General features: G+C 37.1%; 1 protein-coding gene across 7 annotated transcripts in view; it reads left to right on the top strand.

The window, feature by feature from the left end:
* Window positions 1–7,951, top strand: part of JAK2 (Janus kinase 2) — a 96,224-nt gene extending 88,273 nt beyond the window's left edge. For 6 of the 7 annotated variants that reach the window (XM_075020736.1, XM_075020735.1, XM_075020738.1 and 3 more), the window contains 4 exons: window positions 836–953; window positions 2,742–2,855; window positions 4,337–4,465; window positions 5,094–7,951. In XM_075020736.1, coding sequence (XP_074876837.1) covers window positions 836–953; window positions 2,742–2,855; window positions 4,337–4,465; window positions 5,094–5,201 — 469 coding nt within the window. In that variant the 3' untranslated portion in view covers window positions 5,202–7,951. The remainder of the gene's footprint in view (window positions 1–835; window positions 954–2,741; window positions 2,856–4,336; window positions 4,466–5,093) is intronic. The other variant, XM_075020739.1, reaches the window with a different exon arrangement.
* Window positions 7,952–14,738: the final 6,787 nt, after the last annotated feature.

A 14,738-nucleotide genomic window follows, 5' to 3' on the forward strand; every position in this document is an offset into this window, starting at 1 on the left:
ACTGCAATTAGCAAGGATAAAATGCTGAGTTGAGTATTCAGGTAGATGTCTGCATTTGGGCATTGAGCTTCCAGAAAAGGCCTAAGTTACTCCAAAATGCAGTAATGCTCCAAGGAGCTGTACTTAGCTTGGAAAAGAGAAGAACACTCTGTGTAGTCTGTGGGAGACTGAAGGATTATGAAATGGAAATTGGTAGACTGTATTCAGAATGCAAAATATATACTTCTGTTCCGTTCTACAGACCTAGACATACCTTAGAAAAGACGCTGGCAGATAACTGATAAAAACCGTTTTATGTCCTGATAGCAAAAGAAAATGCCATTTTGTACATGTGATTTTAGTCTATATTTTAGTCTGCTTCAGGCACTGTAAAAATGTCATAAATAAAGTATAAATAGTACAAAATGGCATCTTAGTAGATTGTGTTATTGCGAGTTGTAAAATTTAAGTCCAGAAGTAGCTGGGAGACAGTTCAAGACTCACTGAAAGTGGTGGAAGGATTCTTGCTGGCTATAATTGTCTTTCGAGGCCTTCCTTATCACATCAAAATCTTGTTTACTCACACTACAGATAAGAAAAATATCTACAGCTTTGTTGGAAAAACAAAAACTTGGATATAGTTATCACTAAATGTGTTTGCTTAAGGGGGTTTGTGTTTTCAATACCAATTAACTATTATTAAAAGAATAGTTACTAGTGAAGGTAGTGGAAGGAACGTGCTAATGCCTGTGTACAAAGAACACTTATGAAAAAAATCAGTCTTATTACAAGAAATATCTTCAAAATAAAAAAGACACGTTAGACAGAATAATATTTCTTTTACCATGTGTTGCAGGTATGCTCCAGAATCTCTGACAGAAAGCAAATTTTCTGTGGCCTCAGATGTGTGGAGTTTTGGTGTGGTCTTGTACGAACTCTTCACGTATATTGACAAGAGCAAAAGCCCACCAGCTGTAAGTACATAGTTAATGGTTGTCAGAGATTTTTTGTTTCTTTATCTAAATTTTTTAAAAGATATAGATTGTTCCTATACCTAAGTAGGTTGATATTTACTGATGCTTTTCTGGAAATACCTTAGGGTTTATGAGGCAGCATCCAATCAAGAGCAGCAACATGCTAAGAAGTATTCATATCAAGCCATAAGAAGGAAAGGAGATCTGAAAATTACCTGATAGTCTGTGCAGATCTTACCCATCCTGTAACTCCTAACCGTTTGAAAAAGATTTTAAAATATCTCATTACAGATTGTTCTTTCTCATCCTTTGTGGAGAGTGATCCCAGATGCAACTGTTCCATTGCAACATGACATGTATTTTTAATGCTATTCCAAATCTAAGGCTGAGCCAAACAAATACGTAAACATTAAGTTGAGTTAAATAAGGTAACTTAAAAGTTATTTTGTTATGTTACCAGAACCCAAGTTAGCATTGAAGTTCAAGAAGGAAAGGGAGTGGCTTTTTGCAGACTGTTGACAGGCACCTTTTAAGACAAATTTACAGTGGACGGAGAAAAGTACTACTTGTACACTGAATAATGGTTCTCCAATTGGAAATGAGATTCACGATCTTACTTATACCTACAGTCCTTTGCAGGCATAACAGAGGAGAGTTGAGCCTTATATATTTACTGCAGCTGTTCATACCCTTGGCTGGAGTCTCAGTCCTGGCAAATGTAGTTTTGAGAGCTGAACAATGATGATAGGCAAAAATGCATTTGGGAGATCTCTGCATTGACCTCAGTGGACCTCTTAGTAATTCTATACAATGACTAAGCTATCAAAGAAGAACTCTCAAGGCAGGGGCAGCTCTTCTTGCATAATAACACGAACACTGCAGACACCTGGAGTTCTTCAGAAGGATTATGAAATGAAAAGTGGTAGAGTAAGTCATGGGCTCAGGTAGAATATACTTTGAATAAATCAACTCTACATGTGCATTCACCACTTCATCAGGTTGGTTATCCTACTGGATATGTATCAAGAAAAATTAATTTCATCAATTAGCCAAAGCAGTCTTTTTAACAGTCATGGTCTTCATATTTGTACATTGTTTCCTCAACTTTGGCCATTTGCAGATTCTACCAACAGTTGTTTCCCATTTTCATGTTAAAGATTATTAAAGAAATGTATGTAGCATTGGAAGGAAAATAATTCCTTCTTGTTGTGTTTAAAATTATTTTCAGTTAATAGGACTCCCTCATTTACTTTTGATCTCTGGCAACCTGAGTGAGATTTTAATCTACTTTTTGAGTTATGTTGGGATTTGGATGGCAAGATTTATCTAAGCCATTTTTGCTGGCTTTAATTATGCTACTCTTTCTGGCCTGTAGTTACTGATTAATCCTGTTAATCTTTTTTTTCATACATCAGTATGATATTGCCTGTTTTCTGTTTGACTGGTATTTTTCAAAGCATCAAGATCTTGTTTTAATGTTTCAGAGAGCTCTTTGGAATTAGCTGTGAGGTTTATCCTTTTAAAACTAGTTAATCGTCAGATGCTAATCAATGTTATTTTAAGATTTTTTACTTACTGCTTTAAATTGTGTGTGTATCTTCCTATTTTTATCTACACACAAAAAAAATCTGTAATTATTGTTACATTCTCTGGACTTGTAATTTATAATTTTATCATTGTTACATACTGTTCTTTAGTAGTAGTATTACAGCAGATTTTCCCTGGCAAGAACATTGCAGCATAATTTTTCTTTGAAAATTATTTATGACAGTTAGCCTTCTGTTTCAGGAATTCATGCGCATGATCGGCAACGATAAACAAGGGCAGATGATTGTATTTCATTTGATAGAGCTTTTGAAGAATAATGGACGACTACCGAGACCAGATGGATGCCCTGATGAGGTGAAGTATTGTATTAATATGTTACTATAGTCTGAAAAGTGCTCAGTCAGAGTGAGTAGGTGGTAGATGCAAACCTTGTGTTTTGTTCTGCATGTGTTATTCAAGTATTTATACGAGCGGAATGGCTGCGCTGTTATTTCAGTTGCCTGATGAGTACAATCACATTTCTGATTGTTTAGATTGCATTCCCTCAGGAGCCTAGAATGTAGTCTTTCTAAATATATGAAGTAGGACTATTATGACTGACTGCTGTACTGGGGCACTCGGGCTTCTATTTCAAAAATATGAATTTATTAAGGCAATGAGATTAGTATATAGAACTTGTTCCATGGGTGCCCATATAGAGATTCTTGTTCAAAGCTGTGAACTGTGAATTCTCTTGAAGTCTGTAACATTTAGCAGAAGTACCTTAATATCTACATAAGGTTTTTCGCATTTGATTCCAAGATTTAAAGAACTCCTTATGTTGATTATTTTCTTTCACTTGCTCTTCCCTCCCCAAGCATAGAAATACCAATGTTTATCATGTGTATTATTCACTGTCAAACATTCTCAGCCAAGAGCTACCTGCAGACTGTAGGCCCAGTTAAGTATATGAATCAGATTTTAGATGTTCAGGGTCTTCAGGTTTGTATTCATGTTCTTCGTAGATACTGAAGTGTATATGTATGTAAAGCCATCCTCAAGGCACACAGATTAATTCAGTGTCCTTTTGTTTTCGCTAATACTCTAGATGTTTTAAAAAATCCTTTCATGGTACTTCTAAGTCTTGTAGTTCTCTGTTCTTCAGAGCAGGGTGCACTTCAGCTTGAGTCAAACTGGTAGGGCTGAGTAGGTGAATCAGTAGGGAAAGAAGGTAAGTAAAATAGTTACGCTTTTTAACATGTGTAACTTCCAGCTCAGATCAACTGCTGCATCCCTTTAAAATCAAGCACACTTGGCAATAAGTTGAGAAATAATCCATTCAAAGCTGGAGACAGAGGAGAGATCAGGGTCAAGTGGTCTAGCAAAGAAGAGAAAGAATGGTACAGGTGGGGCAGGGAAGCCACGGGGGAAGAAATAGTCTATAGAGAATCAAAGAAGTCTCTGAAGTAACGTTTCTTGCATTAGATGTATGAGTACAGCCATTGTTGAATTGCAAAGGTTTGGCTTCTTGTAGATAACCTGAATGTCATACGTATGAGATAATACATAATCTGTTTTACTGAAATTGTATCCAGACTAATGCAAAGGTTTCAATGTCTGACATTTCTTCAGATATCAAAGCAAGATGAAAATGGCTCTTTTTTGTCAGAAACTGTGCTTCTCCTGTTTTGATTCTGAAAGGCCAGTCATCACAGATACTAAATTTTCCAGATGTCTGTAGCTTACAAGCTGCTTGAGACTTGGGTCTAAAGCAGCTTGGTCAATGCAGGAGTTTCACATTTGCTGAAAAATAAGGAACTGACACTACTTTTTTTTTATTTCTGGGAGCTCTGCAGATTGTTCTTGGGCAACATGTAAAAAATCATTGGAAGAAGTATGAGAAGTTGGTAATAGTAGTCTGGGTTAAATTGGTGAGAGGAGTACAGGTGAAGAGCTTGGCAAGTTGTTTTGTGACCAGGTATCAGGTACATGTTTGGGAAAAGAGAAAGCTGTTGTTAAATGCCTATTGTAATGGAAATCTTCTCCATAAATAATTTAAATCTACTTCTACTAGAAGTGGGTTCAGTTTGCACAGTAACTTTTCTGGCTTATTTCTGATTATATATGAAGAATAATTAAGAATTTAATATACGGATGTGGAGAAGTGTATGTTAACATTGCAGGGGAGGCATAATTTTAGAATTGCTGTCTTTGTAAATCTGATTTTTGGTCAGACTTGTAAAACATTTGTCATTTTAAACGTTTTTTTAGCATACCAAAAAATAAGAGCAAGCAAGAAGATAAAAACTTAGCAAAATAACATGTGTCTCTTAAAAGTTTCAAAAACTAGCTAAGTGAATTTCTAGACTAACTCTAAAAAAACTCCCCTTCTTTTATAAGGGCTTTTGCAGAGTTAGCTATCCTCACTTCTTGCTGTCATTGGGATCAAGCAGATAAACTGATTGGTATAGGAAGATTTTAGGCACACTCTTGTGCCACTGTTGCTTAGAAGCATAAAGTTAAGTTGAATGTTCTTTGGACCAGATCAGAGTAACTATTAACTATTTGTAACATCTGTTTACCTACTACTGACTTTCTTTGTTTCTTCTCCAGATTTATGCTATCATGAAAGAATGCTGGAACAATAATGTTACCCAGCGCCCCACCTTTAGGGATCTTGCTCAGCGAGTGGATCATATAAGGGACAACATGGGTGGATGAGAAAACTATCCCTCCTTCAGAGGATGTGTTGGAATGCAGAACAAAATGTACTTGGTCTGCTGTGTATAATTGACGTATGTACACATGTGCATCTTACCTTTGCTGGAAGTAAAATCTGTGTGGCAAATATGCTATCTCAATCTGCATACTGAGGAATCCTGCTGGTTTTCTTTATCAGGATATATTTGTTATTATAAGAATGTGTTGCAATTCTCAATAGGGAGAGAAATTATTTTTCTAAATAAAATAGTCTAATATATGGTCAGTCTACAACACCATTATTTGCCTTACTTGGCAATACAAAAAAGAGGTGACTTAAAATGTGGTGAGATTAAGAGATGGAAAGACAGTGTATTTCCTTGTTGAAATGGGGATGCACAGAAAAGACTTCTAGAAGTCTTTTCACACTGAGTATATAATGACTTGGCACCCTGTTTTGTGTGTTGCGCAAGGGCTTGTGTTTGTTAATACAGTTTTGTAATTTTTCATTGTTGATGCAGAAATGGCTTCTCTGTATAACAAAATAGAAGTGGTTATGTAACCCAGAAACTTTTCATGTGCCTGAATCAGTTATCAGCCAGCAATATATGCAAAGAGATATAATAGGCTGTGATGTTCTTTAAGTATTTTGAGGGAAAGGGAGCAAATTGTTCTTAATTTGGAGAGCCAGAAAACCTACTCATCCATGTGGAAATTTTAATTTAAAGTTAAAAGCAAACATGTTATCAAGTTTTTCTTACTCTGAGTAAGTATTAGATTTCCTTTATATAATTGAAGGTACAGTGATAACAAGTAGAAATGAAGCCATTTTACACAAGGCAGTGTCTTCAGTTTGTTTCTGAATATGAAAAAGCTAAACATACTGATTTTAAATGCTGCTCTTTCCATCTTTGTGATTTTCATGCAGTCATAAGTGCATCTGTAAATTGGGAACTTTTTAAAGCAGAATTAAGAATCTAGAAAATGCCCTCCATTTCACAGTTCCTCACTTTCCTGTTAAGAGGGTCACCTTATACCTTCCTTCCAATACACAAAAAGAGTGCTTATGGCCCAGTATGTGATATGGCCAGTCACAACCATATCGAGTCTATTGTGTAATGAAGTGGCCCAAGTTACCTCCTCTTTCTTTCTGTGGTAATACCCAACATAAGACTATTTGGAAGGAGGAATTACAAGTGCAACTGCTCCACACTCAGTGGGGGGCAAGGACATGATCCCAGTTACTGAGAACTGGAAGGAGATCAGAACTACCTGAACAGATTACTTATGATGTAAAATTCAGCTTTTGAAATATGGACAAGACAACTCTTTGGTTTTGCCTCCAGGCATAAAACTTGGGGATAATCTCATATCTCAAAGCAGTAAAGTTGCAGGTTTTGTTTATTTTTAGTTCAAATAATCTTTTTGTTTGTTTGTTTTGTCTTAAGCATTATTGTTTGTGAAGTACAATGCTTGTTCTTCTTGGACTTTTGCTGAGAGAAGTTCAATTAAGGGGATATACAACTTGGCAAACTGACCTGACATCCAGATTTGTATTTAAAATGAAGTGTTAGTTTTTAAAATTTGTGGCAGAGTGTCAGTGAAACAGAGGAGTTACTTTCACTATGGGGCCTCCTTAAGATTTGTGGTTAACTACATCCATCTTATCAGAAGTTTAGTACCTCAACTTTAAAAAATAGAAAAATCCTTACTTAGTGTAACATAGTGCCAGTATAGCAATGTTTTGTACCACTGTGATGTTTCTCTCCCATAATTGCTCATACAAAATTATTATTTTATAATATGGGAGATTGCTAAATAGGGAGGGCAGCATCAGCCCTCTTTCTGCCCATTGCATTTAATAATATTTCTGCTGGTTTTCTTGTCACCAAACACGTGCATAGATAATTTTTAAAACTAATTTCACAATCAGTTTTTAAGCTGCAAAGAACTTTAAAGTGCTTTGTTCAACTTAACATGTTTTCTTCATTTCTATACATTGCTTTGAAGATTTAAAATTTTGTGCAAAAAATGTCTTTGCATTTGTAGTTTTGGTTGCGTGTACGTGTTTTTTGTAACAAAAGAAAATAAAGCTTTAAAGCATTGAAATAGCATTTTAGCTGAATAACATATGCAGGAATTATGTAAAAGTCGCAGTGTATGACACTCAGTAGCTAACTGGTTTCCAATATACAGTAGACTAAACATAATTTATGTAAAAATCTCAGGGAAGTTTGTGTAATGCAATGAAGAACTCTTCCAGTCTGCTATTTTTTCAAGTGAATAAAAAGTCTTTCTTGTTCTACTACACTATGACTGATTACATAGTCTATTTGATTGCATAAATACAGTGTTGAACTCAAGGATAATTTTTAAGTGTCTTATGGAATTGTTTTCTTTAATACTTTATAATTTTTAGAGAAAGCCATATCTTTACACTGCAGTATAATTTTGTGCTGTTGGTCAGGAACATATAGTCTTTTGTAACAAGTCTATCTGTGCAAAGGGCTTGATCATTTGGGATGAGTATTCTTAGCTGGGTGAATAGGACCAAGTAGTGCTTAGGACTCTCGGGGGATGTGTGATCATCTGCAGCACCAACATTTAGGTCCTGGAGCAGACCCAATGGTTTTCTCAAAAAGCTGTTGAGCATGTAAATGCAGTGATTTTGCTGAATTTTCTACTGCCAATTGTAGTAACCTTTTTCAAAAACAAGAAACACTGCATTTCAAAAGCATTCAGATCTACAGTAGCATTGTATAATGCTGTATTTTTATATAGCCTTTGTATTTACAGACTCAGTTCTCTGTTTTAGAAGCTTTGTTCAGCTGGCATTGCATTTGTCATACTTTAGTGTAATCATTATGCTACCCAAAATGCTGTGATTTTTTTTTCCTAGAAGTGCTGGTTTATGCATACATGACTGCTGCTGTGATGTAGAACTAAAATATTAACTACTGCTTTGCAGTTGTATTTGAAGTGAAAGAATTTTTCTCTAAGTGCACAATTATCTTGTAGAACTCTGCAAACAAGTATTGTCTAGTATGATATTGGTTTGTTGTGTATCAGTATAAATATGTTAAGTTTCAAAATCAGTTTTTAAATAGATTCCACAGCCTTGCAACAGTCATGCAATAAGCCAGAGGAGGAATGAGTTTTCAGGAAAAGAAACCCATATTCTTGTCAAGTCCTAGTATTTAATAAAAGCTTCCATAGTTGAGATAATTGTTACTAAATGTACAGATGAATATAACTGTAAAAAGATATGTAAAAATTATTTTAATTTGTTTCCAGAAAGTAAGTTTTTAATTGTTGCATTTAGTTGAGATGTTGACCAACTGCCTTGAAATGTATGGGAAAAGATGTTATTGTATAAAGTAAGAAGAAATGTAACTCTTGTGTAAAGAAAGCAAGCTTTCCAGGAATGTATGATCACAAACACCTGGAGGATAGAGTTCTGAGAGCAAAAATAGAAGCATAGAACAACCACCAGACTGATGGAAGAAGGCTCATGTTCAATACTGAAGAAGCTTTCTGAAATGTGAAATACATAATGATTTATGAAAAACTGATGTCTACTGAAAATACCACACCAAGACAAATATGTGCTAATATATTTCTAAACTGTGTATTGTCTGCCTTAAATATAAAATATTCCCTGAGGCCTAACCTGACTGAAAAATACAAGAATTATTACACCAAAAGCAACTGCTTAAGGTTGTACCATGCCAGAGAGCAATTTTGAAAAGATGTTTGGTTAAGAAGCTTTTTCTGAATTTTGCTTTTTGAGTAAAAGGTTTACAATACTTTATATTAAAGTAGAAAAAGTCCCTTTAGAGAGGAGGGGAAAAAAAAGACACCTCCTCCTTGTGGTTGGACTGCAAACGTTTGAATGCATGGTTTATTGAAGAGAACATGAAAGGGATATTTTTTTAGAAAACTGTATCAATACATGAAACTTCACTGTGCATTTCTTTTGAGTTTGGATAGTGAAAATAAAATAACTAAATACATTGAATGGCACATGCCTGCCAAGATTTTCTTTTATATGATACCTAAAATTAGTTACTGGTGTTAAAGTCACTACTGAAGAGAGCTGGTCTGTTTAAAGGGGTAGAATACAGCACATAAAACTTTGTGACCTTCCCAGAATAGCCATTTGTAGTGTTTATCTTTTGGAAGGGACTTGCATCTACCAAAGTAAAGGTCATATATTGGGTGCTCCCTAACAATAAGACTGGGGGGAAGGGGGGTAATTTGTTTTTTTAAGTTTTCATTAAGCTAATTATTTTAGGATGAAGAAGCACTCCTTTTACTCTCAATATTTAGAGAGAAGCAAGTCTGTAAGACAGGGACTGCTAACAGATTGGCCGTTATCAGACTATAGTTCTTTAGAATTTCTAACACAAACTCTTATGAAACCACTTATTGATTTGCATTACTTTGTTGTCTTTTCATATGACTTTCCTATAACTTTACATGAAAATTACTTAAACAGAGTTGAATGCTGCTGCTGTCAAATTTTGAGAAGTACAATGGTAAAATGGAAAATATGCATATAAATACAAGTGTGCAAATATATACTTAAGCTACTCGACTGTGGTGGAAGTAAAAATTAAGCTAGTTCAGTTACCCCTTCCCACACATAAAAGGCATTTTATTCTCAGAGCAGATTGCCTGAAGATTTTATTTTCTTTTATGTGACAAAATACCATCCCAATGAACTTTAAAGGTTATTATAGGTAGTGTTCCTGCTGTTCCTCCCCACACCTACTGACATAATTGGGGATCTTTAATTGTTCTAGAGAACAAATTCCTGGGAAAATGAAAAAGTTTGAAGAAGAAAATACTGTAGTAAGTGTAATAATGTCATGAAGCATGTTGTCCCCATGTCATAAAGTGTGGAACAATATAGCCTTCAATTCATTTTCGTGTTATGCGGTACTGTGATGTTCTGCTTCTTCTTTGTGATAAATATTCATAGTGGTTTTAGTGAATTCTGAAATTTAGGTTTAGAAACCTGTCAAACTGCAGTCAGACTAAGTGAAACATTATTTGTGGATAGTAATAAGGAAAGAAATAAGAATGTCCAGTATTTGCAAAGACTACCCAAAAATACTGTCATAATTTCAGGAAGGATTCAGGAAGGCATTTAAAAGAAAAAAAAAACAAAACAACAAACTCATTATGTTAATTGTATAAAGCAACCAAGGCAGCAGATACTAGTTCAGATATTTGTATTCTATAGAGTACTAACACAGCTAAGTCTGCCCTAGAAATGCAAGACAAATGAATAGATAAAATGCCAATTTCTAGGACCAAGTGCAGACACTTTAAATATTAAGATTATAGTGAAGTAATACTAATAAAAGCAGAACAACAAGGTAAAGCTTAAAATGCTTCAAGTTTTATGTGACTAATTATTTTGAGCAATGCAGAAACATCGAGGAGTAGAAAGGATTCAAGAGCTTTTAGCTAAATTAATACTGCAGCACAGCAAGTATTGAATTCTGATGAACTGTATTGTGTTGGGTTTGGTTTTTTTTTTTTCAGGGAATGAGAAAGATTGAATAACATACTAAACTGAGTTACTACCTTACACTTCTGCAAGACTGCAACAGCTAATCTGCAGTGCATCTGTTTTTCTGTGTGTTCAGTTGCATTTTCCATATGGAGGTGTGCCATGAAACTTCAGCTCATTGAAGAATATCAGTCAAAAAAACCAGAGCAACTCCTGTATAAAAACAACTGTGCATCACTCATGTTTCCTCTAAGTAATTTTCCCTTTCATGTTATAAAGATGTGAAACTTTTAGTGAACTTATATTAAAAAAAAACAAAAAAGCTCACATCCATGTAAGCTTACTTAAAAAAAGTGAAATAGTGGTCTCTGCAACAAGGTAAGATCACTACTGAAAGTATGGGTGGTAACAGAGCTGTTATTTTAGGATTCAATTTTGACATTTGAATTCCGCTCACGTCTCACCTGAGACATGGTTGTGGCTTTTTTGTTCAGTTGTTCTGAGGTTTTGGGGTTTTTTTTTGATTAAGCAACCTACCTCTCCTCTGAATTACACTATTTCTGTAGAGGAGGATTTAACTCTGTGGAATTCTTCAAGTTCATTCCATTTGTCAACTGTATTCTGAGACTTGATGATAAAAAAGCTGAGCACCCTGACAGGTTTGAAACTGTGTGTGGTAGTATGTCCTATTCTGGAGTTAAACCAGATTAAAGTTTTGGTTTGAGAAGGTAAGTGCGTGCACACATTGGGTTGCCATATATTTTCCAGAGTTTCTCATCTGAAATGTATAAAGGGGCTGTGTAGCATGAGAGTAACAAGCTTGGTGCTAGAGGAGCAAGCATGATTTCTGTTTGTGTTCGTTCCTGTGTCTGTACAGGAGGTAGCCACTCTCATCTGTACAACCTGTTTGTGACTGTACTGCACATCTGACTTGCACTCATGTGAAGCATGTGATGCGCTACACAGTACTGACTCTAGAAAATAAGAGTTTGAAGGCGACCAGTAATCTAGAAAGCAAAAGTTCTCATATTAAAGCCACAAAATTGGACTGAAAGGTAAGACTTGGGGAAATCCAAGTGTGTAAATAACCCCATGCATGCAATTCACAGAGACAGATACTGCTGATGTGAACAGGCCAAAAGAAGCAGGACTGGAAGAATGAAATCTGAAAAATGTTGCAATAAACCAGGTCATTTTTTCAACTCCTCCTTCCTAGAGTATCTGTAAAACCATAGTGCTACTTAAATGCCTTCCAAAAAGTGTTTGAGCTACATCTGAAGTAATGCTAACTCTGAAGATTTGCTGTGCTTAAGAAGCATGAAGTTGAACAAAAGGAGGTCTGGGCAGTTGGGTACTTGCTGGCGCTGCCATATCGTGCCCGAGTTGCTGGTGCAGCTGGGAGGCTGGCGCCCAGCATGGCAGGGGTCTGCCTCGGTACCCTGTGCCGCTGTGCAGCGGGCGCCCACAAGAGCTGGCAGGATGCTCTGCGTGGGGAGTCCCCGTGATGGCTAGTTGTCACAGCGGGCGAAACTGAGAGCTGCTTACCTGGTAATTCTGGTGCACTGTTGTTGCCGTCGGGTCAATGCAGGCGCAGGTCCCAAGGCACGTATGATGTGGAGCTCTGGGTGCAAGGCTTGCTTGCTGTTGGGCACAAGTGGGGAGGAGGATCCCCGAGTCTCTAAGCAGCTGTGCGACAACCAAGCATTTGCAAGGGTGTTGTGGAGGGGACCTTTCCGTGAGGCCTTTGCAAGCCCTGGGGCTCGTCCTGCTGGATTGCATCCTTTTGCACCATGGCTGTGGTGCAGATTGTGGCAGGTGGCATAGATAAGTCGTTTTCTGTAATGCTGTCATTAAAAAAAGATGAACTAATAGAGCTAAATTGCTATTGCTAGGGAACAACAGCAAAAGCTATAGAAAGCACATATGAGCTTCTAACCCAAAACTGCAGATTACTGGAGCACGGACCAGAGTTCAGGAGTGTGAGGTTGTATTTAGAACATGAACACACAGTTTGATGAATGGATGGCTGGAATTGGGCTTCCCTATATTTTGCATCCATACTCTTGACTAATGTTCTTTTCTTAGCAGAAGAAATTACTGATAAATGGAAAGTAGAATGGTATCCAATATTGACAGGTCTTTACAAGATGCAACTTAAACTTCAAATTTGTGGAGAAGAACTAAAGAACACTTGCACATCAGCACGGTGCTGGATACGCCCTTCATTTCTCAGGACTAAACAAGATTTTATTACCTTGCTGTAAGGTGTGTAACTCAAAGGCTACAAGGAGGTTGATACGGGGATATCACAGCCTCTTTACGAAGGCTTTTGGGACATGCCACGTTGCAAGTGTCTGGGCAACCATGCTGTTACAGGAACAGTATGATAGGGAAGAAAAAGGCTGCCCTAGGGGAGCTTTAGTCTCCTGTACTGGGGCTGTTGGGCCCTTGGGAACAGGTGGCTCCGTCGCTGGTCGTTCAGCTCCCACTAGTGTGCTCAGCTGGTGAAGTGTATGGGGATTTGGAGAGGCCAGCCGGGATTGTGACTGTGCTGGCAAAGGTGAAGCCTTGCTTTAGGACGGGAGGGGAGCAGCGCGTGAGCATGCTGTGCAGCAGTCCAGCACACAGGCGTATGGAAGGGAATGTGGCAAGTCCAGCACCGCGCAGAGGCAAGATGTGCCTGAGGTGGAGCTGCTCTGCATCGGAGCTGAGCTGCCACTGCAGAGCCCTACCGTGGGGTGGGTAGGAAGGGGTGAGGTGGTCCCCTGGGCTTCATCCTGCTGGCACACGGGGGTGATAACTGGGGCTGGTGTCAGGCGATTGTGTACGGGTGTGTGAGATGAGTGAGTGAGAAGCCTGTCCCATGCCTGGTCTGCTTAACATGTCAAGCTTAGTAATGTCAGATGGTTTGATGTTACCCACCCTCACCTGAACAGAAGTGTACAGTTATTTCAGAGTGTGTTTTCTATTACCAGTCTCATCCACCAGTCTGAGGGCCTGCTAAGGCAGACCCATCAGATCTCATGTAGGAAGACAAATGCTTTCCTGGCACTGAATTTTGGCTTTGCCACCTGAAACACCCACCAAGCCACTCATTAATAAAAGGCTTCGGGGCATGGACAAAAGCCACAGGAGTGCATAGGCACTTAAGAAACATGTCTGTGAACGTCTGTGAAACTGAGATGGCTTTAAAATTAAGATTCAATGAAGAATCATTTTTAAGGATTTTAAGTTTAGAATGAAAGCTCTCAGCCATCTTTTGTAAGTACCTTTCCCTTAGGCACCCTGGCAAAACTTTTGCATTTCTCCAAAACACTTTTTTATTCAAATTATCATCCTTACATTGCTTTCTTTTGTCTGTATTTTCAGATATTCAAAATGCAAGGTTGAACAGAGAGGAAGATGTCAAACATACTCTGCTTGCATCACAAATGATTGAATGGAAACAAAATTTTCAGTCAGTCTTGCGTCTTGAACTAGTGCATCTGTGGAGATAAATCTGATTATACAGACGAGATCTCAATGAATTTGTTTCTTTGTAATAATGAGCAATAATAAGAATGTCATTATGTCAGATGACTTTAATAAATACACCTGCCACCTTATAAAAGGCCCTCAGAAGAACTGGAAATGTGAGGAGAACCAAAAGTTGGATTAAGTATGCCAGAATAAAAAATTATATTATTGCAGAGTTGTATCAGAATTGCTGCAAGTCAGACTACCTAAGCAAGGATAGCAAAAAAACCTGTTTGAGTTCAAAGTGTGTGGTCAGTATATATTTTAGGTATATACAATCAATTTTAACTGTGTGGTGTGTGATTGAATGCTGCATGGTGGGAGAAAATTAACAGTGTATTTCATTCCCTCTGCAATACAGCTGCCATCGTATTACTGATTTCTTAAAAAGAAAAAAAATCCTACAAATGTAATAGCTATTAGTGATTTCACTTTGCCACTATAATATTGTCTACTGTTTTACTGAATGTAGACCACTCATTTTAACTTTAGTCTTTATATATATAAAAAACATTTTTTAC

Source organism: Buteo buteo, chromosome Z (genome assembly GCF_964188355.1).
Source record: "Buteo buteo chromosome Z, bButBut1.hap1.1, whole genome shotgun sequence".
In the NCBI taxonomy this organism is placed as follows: domain Eukaryota; kingdom Metazoa; phylum Chordata; class Aves; order Accipitriformes; family Accipitridae; genus Buteo; species Buteo buteo.